The 14,426-nt window shown below is 38.0% G+C and overlaps 1 protein-coding gene across 1 annotated transcript in view; it reads left to right on the top strand.

Annotated features, from left to right (window-relative positions):
• Positions 1-14,426, top strand: part of TRIP12 (thyroid hormone receptor interactor 12) — a 462,556-nt gene that overhangs the window by 47,414 nt on the left and 400,716 nt on the right. The window contains 23 exon segments of the mRNA XM_032118933.1: positions 570-706; positions 1,623-1,706; positions 3,058-3,153; positions 4,128-4,276; positions 4,602-4,637; positions 4,722-4,817; positions 5,240-5,332; positions 5,463-5,624; positions 7,330-7,398; positions 7,512-7,677; positions 8,381-8,498; positions 8,639-8,795; positions 9,102-9,255; positions 9,786-10,014; positions 10,720-10,838; positions 11,478-11,494; positions 11,496-11,565; positions 11,568-11,606; positions 11,609-11,684; positions 12,683-12,703; positions 12,705-12,781; positions 12,903-13,077; positions 13,453-13,594. Of these exon segments, the coding sequence (XP_031974824.1) occupies positions 570-706; positions 1,623-1,706; positions 3,058-3,153; positions 4,128-4,276; positions 4,602-4,637; positions 4,722-4,817; positions 5,240-5,332; positions 5,463-5,624; positions 7,330-7,398; positions 7,512-7,677; positions 8,381-8,498; positions 8,639-8,795; positions 9,102-9,255; positions 9,786-10,014; positions 10,720-10,838; positions 11,478-11,494; positions 11,496-11,565; positions 11,568-11,606; positions 11,609-11,684; positions 12,683-12,703; positions 12,705-12,781; positions 12,903-13,077; positions 13,453-13,594 (2,482 nt within the window).

Here is a 14,426-nt window from a genome sequence, read left to right as displayed (position 1 = left end):
AAACCACTTCTGACGTCTTGATTCTGTTGTCAAGTGTGCATTTGAATTTGACTGTTTACTTTGTAGGTATATGTATTTGTAGTGATGATGGCAGTAGTGTTTTAGAACAGCAAATCTAAATAAGCTCACCCCCTCAAACTTTTTCTGCCGCTGAAAACGAAGTTGACTATCAGAGTCCTTTTTTTGCTTTCAGTAGTTCAGAACTTCTTTAAAGATGGTTACTCTATCACTGGCCTTCTCAAATGTGTATATGATTTATAACTAACGGTCACTTTAAGCTTGCTCATTTTTACTGCTATATTTTAGTAGACTGCCTGGTCTTGAAAGGTGTAATGTAAGGATCTGTCTGTAATGCCTCAGTGTAAACAAATCACTGCTATGGTGCCGGACAGGGAGTGTACAGAAGGGTTGGATAATTTTGTGAAGATTGATTCTTACATGAATTGCTTGTTTGTGAAATGTTGTGGTAGTGATGTACATAAACATTATGTAGTTTTTAGTAGGCTTACATTAATAAACCTCTTACCTTAGTTCATAATGTCTGAAACTTTGGTGTTTTGAACCTTTAGTCGGCGAGGCTCTGGCCTGGGCAAAAGAGGAGCAGCTGAAGCTCGCCGACAGGAGAAGATGGCTGATCCTGACAACAACCAGGATGGAGTCAACTCTTCAGCTGCACGAACAGATGAGCCTCCCCAGGGAGCTGCAGGTAAGAAGAAATTCCAACTGAAGAAATTTTAGCATAGATGCTGGTATAAACTTCTTTGCATTTAAAAACAATTAAATAGATTAAGTTCTGAAGATAAATTATTTAAGTTGGTGAATAATGCTGGAAGGTTTTTGAGTGCAAGGGACCCTTACATTTGATTATGATTTTTTGGCTATTTGGTACATGGTTCAGGTACACTTTTTTGTAGTATCCAAACTATATCCAGTAATCTAGATGTTAGTTTCTGAGCTTGTACTACTTTTAAGAAAAGTAACTTCAGCTGATGCTACATAAATTATCACCAGCTGAAAAGATATGAAACTGTTCAGAATACAGAAGGCATGCATTTACCTGTGAAAGCTCTGTTGAAACTACTCATAAATATTCTACAGATTTTCTGTTGAAATTGCAAGCATGTCTGTACCGGAGAAGTTTGTGACCAAGTTGAATATTGTTACTTGCACAGTCCTATTAGATGATAATTTTATCATCTGGTCCTAATTAGTGAGTACAAAGGAGCTGTTTGGTAATTATGGTGAATGTTAGAAAATATTAAACATTCTATGCCTAGAGCTGGCTACATCAGTACAAAAAGTAATGGAAACTAAGTACAGCATGATACTCAATTAAGAAAAGCATACATTTATTAAGGATACAGGTAAATCTGTCTGAAACTGTTTTATGGATCTAGCTGTATTTTTTTCTTCATTATCTTGTGTTGATAAAGCCATTCTCTTCAGCTTTTGGGAAGTACTAGACCTCTAGACTGGTCTGTTTAAAAATGAAAGTTGTACAGGAGTTCGCTGGTGGCAGTGTTAAATGCAGAGTGTACTTCTGATAGCAAAGACTTTCTTTGGTGTGAATTTTGTGGCTTTAAAGACACTGTAACTGTATTAATCTCTTACCGTTTCTTTAGCTTCTAGTTCTGTTGCTGGAGCTGTAGGTATGACAACTTCTGGAGAGAGTGAGTCAGATGATTCTGAGATGGGAAGACTACAAGGTATAAAAGTTGTTACTAATTTACCTTTTTCGTTGTTAGCAGCCTATAAATAACCATACCTACACAAATTCTATATGACATTCAGTGGGAAGGCTGTATTTTGTTTCACTGTATGTGAATGTATTTTTGCTTACAGTAGTTCTGAAGTAGGGTTTTTCAAGCCTTAATTCACAAAAGATGCAAGATGTCTGGAAGGGGGTGGGATAGTGTCCTTATTCATTTAAATGGTGTGTAATACACTACTATTGATTTTCTAGGAGGAGGTGGGGGGGAGAGAAATGAGAACTCAGTCTTACTAAGTGTGTAAGCTCAAATATAAAAATACTCTTTGCAAGCATGTTTTAAGTTTAGAGGCCAGGTTAGGCCTACTGTACTCTGCCTGCTTCTGGATAACAATTTTTTTTTGTGCTTGTCATTGATACCCATGTTGCTGTAAGCTTTGACCAAAAAAAATCTGAATGTTCTTAAAATGCTTGCTTTTGTGCTTGGGCTAAAGGAGTCTGGTCTCTCAAAACCAGAGAGTATGACAGGTATAAACTCAGTTTGCATGTCCTGCAACTGGTCTAATGATTTTGCTACTACATTGCAGGGAGTCCTGAGATCATGATCTCCCTTGCAAATGACAGGTTTTTGTTAATCTAGCTATTTAATGTGGAAATGAGTGCTGTCAGTATCAGTTCACTTGCTTTTAGTTCTCAGTAAGTATAGGTATGCATCAGAAATACTGGGCTAAATTGGTTTTCACTATTAATGATTATTTTATTGATCAGCAGTAGTCATGGTTGCTACAATAAAAATCAAAATCACCCACTTAGTTTAGCTTAAGTAACAGTACTGTAAAGTGTTGAAAATCAATCAAGAAAGAAACCTGCTAATACTTAGCAAGAGTTCTTCCCTGATCAGCAAATAAAGCTGTAAACCTGTTTTCAGTGTTATTTTTTTGTCAGATTAGTAGTGCTTGCAGGTCCTGAAAACATGAAGATAAGCTTAACCTATCCTATGTAGTTTGAGTTTAGATTTAAAATTACAGCCTGATGTATTTGCTGTTGTGGCTCTAGGCTTATAACAGTTTAATAGATGAGATTACTTTTGTGAAATACACAACCGTGGAAACTCGGCGGGTGACATCGTAAAGGACTTTAACGCTCTGATATAAAAAAATATTAGTTACTTGTTCCTTAAAGGTCATCTTTTTGGTGTTTTTTCGATATCGAGGTAGCTGCAGTCATCTAATCCTAACTCTTAAAGTACCAAAATTCTAGTAGTCTTAAATGATAACATCACAAAATTTAACTTTTAAAAATATACGTAGAAACTTTGACAATGGCTGTTATCCTCTGTTTGCTTTTAGCTCTATTAGAGGCTAGGGGTCTTCCTCCTCACCTGTTTGGCCCTCTTGGTCCTCGGATGTCGCAGCTCTTCCACAGGACAATTGGAAGTGGAGCTAGTAAGCAAAGTTTGTCTAATTTGACTTAATTCTTTCCACTTCCAGACTAGTAGAATTCAACCAATAGTAAATCTAATATTTGTATTAGCTTCATAGTTTAATATTTTACGTGTTGGAGACTTGTATGTCGTGGTAGTGCTAGACCACTGGTCAACAGTTTTAATTTGCTTGTCTTCCTATAAGAAAGAGAAATTTGCCTTAGCTGTATTTCTTTGCTTTTCTTTTTTGGGGCATCTGATGTTCCCTTCTAGGTGGGGAAGGGAGGGTTCTTGCCTTTTCACCCCTTCCTTATCTTTTTCTTTTGCATGATGGGCTGCTTAACGAAAGACCTCTCCAACCCCCTTGGGTTTTTTGCTAGCTTTAAACAAATGCTTAAGATAGCTTTAAAACAATTAGTAGATATCAGTTCTAAGTTATGTCGGTTTTAGTTTCAAAAGTGTCTTAGGTTTCAGACAGAATGAATTTCATTCAGATGTTGTGTCAGTGAGAATGTGGGTCCTTAGACTTGTTGCACCAGGTCTGCACTATGCAGCTGGATGAGATGTGTACCGTCTAGTCCAAGTCTGGCTTCCCAGGGGAGCCAGAGGCAGCCTGTTACACTGCATGCCAAGAAGAGGATGGGTTCTCATGGGTGCTCCATGTGCTGTATTATCTGGGGGGTGTTGCGAAGTCCTTTGCCGCACAAAGGCGGGATGGTTTGGGTTCTGGCACCTGCTGTAGGTTGGCAAGATGGCTGTGGTGAGCAGTGTGGCGGACTCCCTGTGCTGACCAGTCTGCACTGGAAAGGCAGCCAAGAGTGAGATTTTGTGTCCCTTCCCTATTCCCCCTTTTTATGACAGGGAAAGGAAATGAAACTACAAATACAGAGGAAAACAAACTATCTCTGGTCTTCCACTCTGGCAAAAGTATAGCATAACAGTTCTCTTGAACACTTTCTAATACCTTCTTTCCTAAATTTTTTTCTGGATATCTAGGTTCTAAAGCTCAACAGCTTTTACAAGGTCTCCAAGCCACTGATGAAAGTCAGCAACTACAGGCAGTGATTGAGATGTGCCAGCTGTTGGTTATGGGAAATGAAGAAACGTTAGGAGGATTTCCAGTCAAGAGTGTTGTACCAGCTTTGGTAAAGATTTAATCTCAGATTTCTATTGGAGGGTATAATGTTTCACTCAATATCTTGCTTAAATTAAGTCGTCTCTATTTGTATTGTCTTACTTCTAAGTGTGTGAATGTGTATCTGTCTTATTATTTGGTTTTGAGAGGATGTTTTGCTAAATTTTGATAGTTCTATTAATTTTTGAATAGCTCAAGAATAGGCAGTGGTTCCTTTGGAATTCCTACCAACATCTAAAATCCTGAGTCAAAAGCTATAGTAGTGATCTGTACCCTTTTTGTGATGATACCTAGATACATTTTTCTAAACAAACAACACTTTTTTTTTTAAACAGATAACACTCCTGCAGATGGAGCACAACTTTGACATTGTAAGTAGTTTGTAGTATTTAAGAAGCTTTTGAAATATAAAAATGTCATCTGAACTTAAAATCAAATATCTATGTATTTAATAGATGAATCATGCATGTCGGGCCTTAACATACATGATGGAAGCACTTCCCAGATCATCTGCTGTAGTGGTAGATGCAATTCCTGTCTTCTTGGAAAAGGTAAAATGAAATCAAAACAGTGATAAAATAGTATGAGGGGGTCTTATCTTTTGTTTTAACTTCAGAAAATGCCATTAAGATGGTGGCTTCTTTTCATGGCTTACAAGATAATATAAAATGCATGAGAAGCTTCTAAAGCCAGGCTTATCTTTGCTCCCACCCTTACTGAAGAGTGCTCTCTGATTCACTGAGAATTTTTTGTTGGATTGGTGTTGCAAACATACAAAATGTGTAATTACATGACCTGTTGCCTCTTGGAGTAGCTCTGTGGCTGAGGTAACCTTAAACAGGCAGGCTTGGTCAGAGCTGGCTTCATTAGCATAGTGTCATAGTAGAGGCTATATGTCCCAGTGTTAATCAAGATGATTATTTTTGCAAATTGGTTTAGAAATTGATCTACGAGCTTTTTTGTTTTCTTGTAGCTGCAAGTTATCCAGTGCATTGATGTGGCAGAGCAGGCGCTTACAGCCCTGGAGATGTTGTCACGCAGGCACAGTAAAGCCATTCTGCAGGCAGTAAGTAAAAACAAAACAAGGCATTTTTGCCTCTACCAGCTCTACATCTTGGTGATCTTCTGTGAAGATGAAATAAAACAACTTTGTGACTTTAGCAGTACTGAGAGTGAAAATGCTTGTTTTATTATAGGGTGGGTTGGCAGACTGTTTGCTGTATCTGGAATTCTTCAGTATAAATGCACAAAGGAATGCACTAGCTATCGCTGCCAACTGCTGCCAGAGTATAACGCCTGATGAGTTTCACTTTGTGGCAGACTCTTTGCCACTGCTAACACAAAGGTTAACCCATCAGGTAAGAAGCTGTTAAAAAATGGAATGTTTTGATTTTGATCTGAAAGCAGTTTAAAGATGTCCCCAGATACCTGGTTCTTTGTTGTGTATTATTTGCCTTTGCAAGGGGATAATTGAGTTTAGGTTTCAATACTGTCAAGTTGTGATATCCCAATGTACATATGGACCTTTCGTGTTTCTGTAAACATGACATTTTATAAAAGAAGACAAATAAGGTACTTTAAGTTAAAGCATGAGTAATGGTTTTGTAGTCCTTGTTAAGAACAAGGACATCAGTAAGAAGGGAGTCCAGTAGCATTACTGTTTTTATTTTTTTCTTAAGAAATGGATTGCAAGGTTCTCTCCCACTTTAAACTCAGAACACCTTTAGTTTCAATTTTTGTGGGTTTTTTTTTGATTTAACTTTTTGGGAGCGTTTATGGCATTTTAAAAAAAGTTCCTGCTTTTGTACAATAGTTTGAAGTGATCGGAAATGAAGGGGCTCCTAAGGGCTACATATCCTGCAATATTGCTGTGTTCATAAACGAGCACTTACAATGACTGATGCACCAAAAGAGATTTTGGTGATCTGCTTGGTTGGCAGATCCCTGTTAAAAATATGAAAAAGGAGAAGTATTTTGTTTGTTAACAAATGCAACTACATGGAGGCTTCCAGGTAATGGTTTTGTGTATTCTTATGCTATTCTTAATTTTGCCTACGTCATCTTGCTGAAAGACTCCTTGAATCTTTGAGGCAGCTTCTGTCAAATGACAGCTTTAGATTGTACTCTAGAAACAGGAAGCACCATTCTCACCAGTAGTAGGGACAAGTACTGATTCCTGCTCTCTGAAGAGAAGCTACAACCACCAAAGTAAGATTTCAGAAATTTTGAAGTGGAAATTTTCTGGAAAAGAATCTTGAGTTAGCTCTTAACAGAATAGTTGAGGTTGGAAGAGAGCTCTGTTACCTAGTCCTAGCTCCCCTGCAAGGTCAGCTAGAGCAGATTGCCCAGGAGCATGTCCAGCTAATTTTTTTTTTGGTGGTAATTGGTTTTTTGTGGGGGTTTTTGGTTGGTGTTTTGTTTTGGTTTTTTTTGTTGTCGTTGTTTGGGGTTTTTTTTGTTTTTGTCCCTTTTTAAGTATCTCCAAGGATGGAGACTTAATCTCTCAGGCTAACCTCTTCCTGTGCTCTGCCACCCTACAGTTAGTGTTTTATTATGTTCAGCTGAACTTTTTTGAGCATTTCATTGAACTTTTAACTAGAGCTATTTTCAGAGCAGTCTTTACTTGTGTCTTTAGATTTGCTGTGGTGGCTGTGCTGCATAATACCAAAATCAGGCTTCATGTAGTTTGTAGAACAGTAGGCTTCATTCCTGCTTATTATCTGTATCTCCTGTTACTTTGGCTTTCTAGCTCTTTTCCATATTGTTTCCTCCTTGCAGAATCCAAAAAGAATATTAAGGATTAATTTATTCATCTCTAAAGGTCCTTAAAGGTATTTGTGTTGCAAGTGGGGGGTGTTTCCCAGGGAATATGTAGGAAGCACAGCTGTATCAGGAAGTCAGTTTAGACTGTCAGTGAATTTAAAAGTCAGAGCTGTAATGTTGTGTAAAATGTGATTAGACTGGCTCTTTCGGAGAAATTTGATGAATGCCTCAAAATAACAGGATGATCTAGTGCAAGTTAAAAATTTTCAATTCAAACAAAACTTAACTTTTTTATAACAGGACAAAAAGTCTGTTGAAAGCACTTGTCTCTGTTTTGCACGGCTAGTGGACAACTTCCAGCATGAAGAGGTAAGAGTGTGGATCGGGTTGCATTTCTGTTTCCTTCTTCCCCCACCCCATTTCTCATGAGGGCTCACCTTTCAAAGACTAATGTTTTCTATTTTGTTGTTTTCCTCCTGAAGAACTTGCTGCAGCAGGTTGCTTCCAAGGACTTGTTAACAAATATCCAGCAGCTCTTGGTTGTGACACCTCCTATCCTGAGCTCAGGAATGTTCATCATGGTGGTGCGCATGTTCTCCCTGATGTGCTCCAACTGCCCCACACTTGCAGTCCAGCTTATGAAGCAAAGTAAGTTCTTATTCTTCCATGTTCTAGGGGGCCTGTTCATGTTAATACCTACAGTCATTATGGACCTCTGTGCGCTTGATTATATAAAGATTCTGTTCTTTTAATTTTTCTTACTGTGTTTCCCTTGGGATAAAAAGGTTAGTTAAAATGTTGAAAACTTTTATCCAGAGGGGTTTTTATCACTTTTCCTAGTTCTAGCTGTTGTCACTGCAGTGCTCACCTAGTTTTAAGTCTGTATTAGCTGCACAAACTGTTCTTATTCCAGCCTGAGTTGAATAATTCTTTTCTTAGTTTTTACCGTGTGGGGGAACCATGTGCTTTAAATACTTCTTCTAGGGGAAAACATTAACAAAAGTAACTGTTGTATAACTGTCTTAGTTGTCACTTGTTTTTCTTTGCTCCATTTCATAAATTTTGACTTACCACTTCAACTGCCCTGTACCTTTCCCTGTTTTCTTCTATGTCTTGTATATTGAGTGGCATTTTTTCCCTAATTGTCCCTTAAAGGAAAAACCACAAACCCAAAAAAGTCACGAACCCCAGACCTGAGAACAAACACATTTCTTAGTGTTCAAAGAAACACTTTTGTCCTACTGTCACACTGTGTTTGCTTTGGGCAGTAACTATCTCTGCTGTGTAGTGTCCAACAGAAAATGAAATCCATGTCTGATACAGGCAGTCTCATGAATAATAATTTTTATAGATATTGCAGAAACGCTTCACTTCCTCCTTTGTGGAGCCTCAAATGGGAGTTGTCAAGAACAAATTGACCTTGTTCCACGAAGTCCTCAAGAACTTTATGAACTTACTTCTCTTATCTGGTAAGTCTTGCAGTCCTAGGTTTTGGGTCTGGTTGGTATGTTAAAATCCTGAACTTCACTAAAATAAGGCAAACAGTTTTCAGCTTAGATGGACTTGATCGTATACTTCTAGTAAAATATTGTTTTAATGTCCTTTACAGTGAACTGATGCCTTGCCTGCCAAAAGAGGGAATCTTTGCTGTTGATACTATGCTAAAGAAAGGAAATGCACAAAATACAGATGGTGCAATATGGCAATGGCGAGATGACAGGGGTCTCTGGCATCCGTATAACAGGATTGATAGTCGAATAATAGAGGTAGTAATTCCACACATTTGTGTGATGATGCTTTTCAAATCTGCGTGCGGTTGTATAAGGAATTGAGTGCTTTCTCTGTCTTTGAAAATACCACTCTTGATCTTTCTGAGTAAGAAACACAAGTTTCCTCAAATGTCCTCCTGTAATATTGCATTATTTTGGTGTTCAGCCACACCAAATCACTTAATCACTGTTCTTACTGTATTTCTGCCATTGTTTTCCTACTGTGTTACCCCTCTTCTTACCTTTCATACAGCTTTCTGTTTGTTAGGGATTTCTTAACTTTAAACTCTTTCTTGGTTTTAGGCAGCTCATCAGGTTGGTGAGGATGAGATAAGCCTGTCTACACTTGGGCGTGTCTATACTATTGATTTTAACTCTATGCAGCAAATAAATGAGGATACTGGAACAGCCCGTGCCATTCAGCGAAAACCAAACCCTTTAGCCAATACAAACACTAGTAAGTACAGCTCAGGAAACAGCGGGGCTCTCTAGCTGTGGCTGATTTATTCTGGGTTGTGCAGCAGTTTACTGCTTAACTAATACATTTCTTATGGCTTCTTTGGAACTTCAGACTATTCTGATGTACATGAATGAAGAAAGCTTCATAACAAAACTCGTACTGTTGACATGTGTGCTTTTTAACATATAAACTCCTCCTGGCAGCTGAAAATGTATGGAATTGGGAGGGAGCTAGGTGTGTTCCTGGCTTGGGATTTCTGAAACAGTTCTATTGATACATCTCTTTTATTTAATGAAGACTCTGTGAGGGCTTCATAATACTATACAGAAATACATAAGAAAACTGAAGAAAAAAGGTTTGAACTCCTGAAAAGAGGAAGTTTTGTACCTGCTTACTCACTTTGATTTCTGGTTCTTGAATTTTATCTTTTCCATTCAAGAGCTGAATTAAATCAGTTTTAACAAAAGTAATCATCGGAGCAGAGATGCAAAGATCTGTACAGTGATGCGTTGCGCACTTTCTCACAGGTGGACATTCGGAATTGAAGAAGGATGATGCTCGAGCACAGTTAATGAAAGAGGACCCAGAACTGGCAAAATCCTTTATCAAAACATTGTTTGGTGTTCTTTATGAAGTATATAGTTCTTCAGCTGGACCTGCTGTTAGACACAAGTGCCTTAGAGCAATTCTTAGGATAATTTATTTTGCTGATGCTGAACTTCTGAAGGATGTGCTGAAAAACCATGCTGTTTCAAGGTGGGTTCATTAACTGCTGCAAATGAAATTAATTTGAGCTTACAGCTCAAATTTGTGGTTACTTTTTTTGAATCATCTTTTTAAGGGGAAAATTATACTTTTAAAGTCTCGTTCATTTTCCAAAAGCTGAGGCTGCCAGCTCTGCAGGGATTTTTTTTGTATCATAGATTTTGCAGTAGTTGCCAGCGCTAGACATTCCTACTAGAAACTTAGGTGGCGTCTGGCTGTGTGTACTAGGAGTGTCTAATATTACTCTTTATTGGTTTTTGATTTCTAAAACTTGCCTATGAACTTCTCTGAGGGCAAGATAACTTTTGAGGTAATACAATGTGAGCAATAACAGACACTCATAGCATTCAACTGCTAGGTTTTGTTCCTGAAACCTCTCCTACATGTTACACATAAAGTTGGGGATCTGAGGATGCAGCTGGAAAATAAACTAAATTGTTTTTCAAAGACAGTACCAAGTTCTACAAACAACACTGTTGTTTATAAGAGACTCCTTTATGCCATGTTAAAACTTGGTAAAAGTGATATAGGTGGGAATAGAACTGTTTCAGTCCTTTTATTGGTAGCTTTGATAAAGCACTATAAAATTTGTTTTCAGTCTCCAGTGCTGTGTATGCAAGATGAACTGACTTGATTTAAAAAGAAAACTCAGCCAAAAAAAAGACAAAGCTAATTCTAATAAATTATCTGTTTTAGTCATATTGCCTCCATGCTGTCGAGTCAAGACCTTAAGATAGTAGTTGGAGCCCTGCAGATGGCAGAGATTTTAATGCAAAAGTTACCTGACATTTTTAGTGTTTACTTCAGAAGAGAAGGTAAATTGTGGTTTGTTTTTTTTTTTTTTCCTCTTCACCTCTTTTTGTAGTATTTTAAAAATGTGTTTGTGGAGAATCTGAGTCCTTTACCCCCTCTCTCCACTCTCCCCAAGTTGTAAAAATTGAATATTGTTCTTGAATAATAAAGGTGAATCTGTGAAAGCTGCCCTCATATTACATGGGAGGAGCTGACCCAGACTCTGGAGGAGACAAGCTTGTGTTTTTAGAATCCGAAACAAGTTTGTACAGGCTCACTAGATACTAGTGAACTGAATTAGGCTGAAGATGGCTCACTGAAATTACATGGGAAATCTTACTGGATTAATAACTGATTAATCTTGGCAGGAAGTCCTTGTGTTAGTCCTTGTGCTTGGGTTCTTCAACTGCTGTTCATACTGCTCTAATTTTTTATTTTAAACTATGTAGGTTAAGTTTTTGAAGAAAAGATTGGAGTGCTTTTAAAGCTTAGTGTTGATTGGTGGGGTGAGCAAAATACTGCCAATAGTCAAAGCAGAGGTTCAAATAACACTCAGTTTCCACTTTTCTAACACCCTTGTGGCTGCCACTACATCTCTACCACCCCTGTCGCTCCCCCTACCCAGGACCAACCCACCAACAAAGATTTCTTCTTTTTCAAAGGGGTGATGCACCAAGTGGAAAAACTTGGCAGAGTCTGAGGCTTTGCTAACAAGCCCACCAAAAGTATGCACTAATGGATCAGGAACGCTGGTACCACTACGACAATAAGTACTGGACATGCCACTGCTGCCAGCATGCAGCGGCAGATTTGGGCTCTCCCAGCTTACAGCACAGCCGGGAGGATTCCTTGGATCTGAGCCCACAGGGGTAAGTGCACTTCTGAAAAGTAATCTGTTCGCTCTGGCTTTGGTGCCTTTCTTTTGGGGTTTTGTTATCTTGTTTTTCAAAAAAAGCCTAGAGTGACATGGCTGCCCACATTATCATCTGCATTTTGTTGTGGTATTTTCCTCTAAAGAACTAAATTGGAGTGGTGTTGAATTTTTCAATGGGCTAGTTTTGATTCATTTTATATTAAATGTTTTAAAAGAGAAAACAACGAAATAGTGACCTGATAGTTATGTCATAATGATATTAATTTCTGTTTTGGGGGAGAATGCCAAGAGCAACAGCTCGTAGTCTCATTCTAACTGCTGAGGACAGTGATTCTTTCAGAGCTATGGTACATGATTCCTTTCTGCTGGAGACTGGAGAAGAAAGAAATTATCCTTAATTTTTGTTGGAAGGCAATAATTTTGTACACTCGTAGAATTAAATACAGGTGTAGGAATAAATTACTAGTTTGTTTTTATTTTAAAGGTCAAATATTGGTCATTTTAAACAAGAATCGAAATATGTGAACTTGTGAAGTGTGGTGATTGACGAGTAGAAATGCCACAAATTGTTGAAATGTTTTCTGGGCTTTTGTAGGGAGGCATGTTAAAGATCCAATATTGATTGGTGTTTGTTTATTCAGTAGCCATTAGTGGAATTTTTCTTTTCTAAGTGTATTCAAATAAATGAACAAACAGATGGATATACAAAGTATGAAATTATGAGAAACCTATGTTCAGTGTCACTTCTGGCTGTATTTGGCTGCTCATAATAGAACAATGACAATCAGCAAACCCCTTCTTTCTGGATTGAGTTGTCCTGTCAATTATAGAGTTGAGGCCCTGCTCCTAAAGCAAGGAATGTCCTTATTATGGGATGGAAACCTGTTCTTCAATTCTCAAGGAAGTAGTTGGCCAGGTGCATCTTAAACTGAGGGATGGGTGTGTGCATGAATATGTTTCATGGGTGGAAATAAGTTACATTTATTTTAACAGACGACTGAGTGATGTTCTAAGAGAAAAGACTGCCAAAACGAGGGCCAAGGAGACCAAAATATTCCCCTCCAAGAGATGATGACAAAGTAGACAATCAAGGTAAATAATTCTTAAAGTATGATACTTTCAACTCCTTTTTAAAGTAAGCTTATAACCTGCAGAAAGAGCTAGCTGTAATAAACCTGTTGATTCTCTTAAATTTTCTCTTTACTTCTTCCAGCTAAAAGCCCTACGACTACTCAGTCTCCTAAATCATCTTTCTTGGCAAGTTTAAATCCTAAGACATGGGGAAGATTAAGCACACAATCCAATAGTAATAATATCGAACCAGCACGAACAGCAGGAGTAAGTGGTCTTGCAAGGGCTGCTTCCAAGGATACCATTTCCAATAACAGGTACACACAAAAAAATTGCAATACTTGTAACATGATGTCAGCTATGATCAGGTGATTAAGTAGCACCTACAAAGAAGTTGGAGGTTAACCACAGTTAAGATAATTCTGGAAAAAGAATGAAGAAATTAAGGTAGAGAAAATAACATCTGGATAGTTTAAAGTTGCATGGTGGGGGAAAAATCGGAGAACTGAGAAAAACAATGCAAGAATTGATCTGTAGAGAAAAGAGCTTGACTATGTTGGAATAAAAGCAAAGGGGTTTCTGCGACTGCTGTTTAACATGGAGTAAATTATACTCAGGCTATATTTACTTGTAATATTTGATGTATGCAAATGCTAAGTGTGGCTAAATGTCTTTTGTGTGCTTCTTTACAGAGAAAAAATTAAGGGCTGGATTAAGGAGCAAGCCCATAAATTTGTAGAACATTACTTTAGTTCTGAAAACATGGACGGAAGCAATCCTGCACTAAATGTATTACAGAGACTTTGCACTGCAACTGAACAACTCAACCTCCAGGTTAGAAGTGGCAAACTTACTTGGGGGGGGAGGGTGGGGAGTAATTTCTTGCCTTGCCTTGCCTTATGAGTCATTATGACTTGAAGTAATTTTTTAGAATGAGTGTGTAAGCTCTGACACACACCACTTAGGATAAAAGACCAGTCCTAGCAATGTGTCATTTGCATAGTATTTTATTTCACATTCAAAAGTTCTACAGTTAGTGTTAGGGATTGACTTTATTCTTAAAGAGCAATACAGTTTGTAGTAAGAACTTTGGGACTGGGGGAAGAAGGAGAGGGAAGCAGCATTTTGTTAAAATGATAGAAGAAATACAGGTTAGGGTGAATGTGGTAGCATGTCAAGAACTCCAGCCTTGCTTTTCAGACAGTTGTGGTCCTTTTAGGTGATCTAAACATGTAACTTCTGAAGTATCACAAGAGCTGAGCTGTGTTCTGTGCTTTGATCTAAGCAATCATTAAAAGACGAAACTTTTCCTCCTCTCTCTCCCACACGAATGTCACGTAAAACATATACCCATCTGAGTTGTTGGGGTTTTGTTTGGTTGTTTTAAACAGAAAGCATCCTTACTTGGAGCTTATCTTTACCTTGCATGAGACAGAAATGGGACCTTGCATTTCTCGCAAAATAGAGAATGTAGATGTTGCCTGTAATGTCTCCCCTTGAACAGAGGAGTGCTTATCCTCAGGTTATTTGCCTTGCGTTGCTGCTTGTGTTGAGTTACTATACATTCCAGACTTCCCTTTTTTTCCTCTCCCTTTAGAGCTGTTACATGCAGTAGAAGGAAAAATACAATTTCTTAAGCCCTTAATACCTAGGTAGTAAAACACTC

Source organism: Corvus moneduloides, chromosome 10 (genome assembly GCF_009650955.1).
Source record: "Corvus moneduloides isolate bCorMon1 chromosome 10, bCorMon1.pri, whole genome shotgun sequence".
Taxonomy (NCBI): Eukaryota; Metazoa; Chordata; class Aves; order Passeriformes; family Corvidae; genus Corvus; species Corvus moneduloides.
This window is presented reverse-complemented; position numbering and strand designations above follow the sequence as displayed.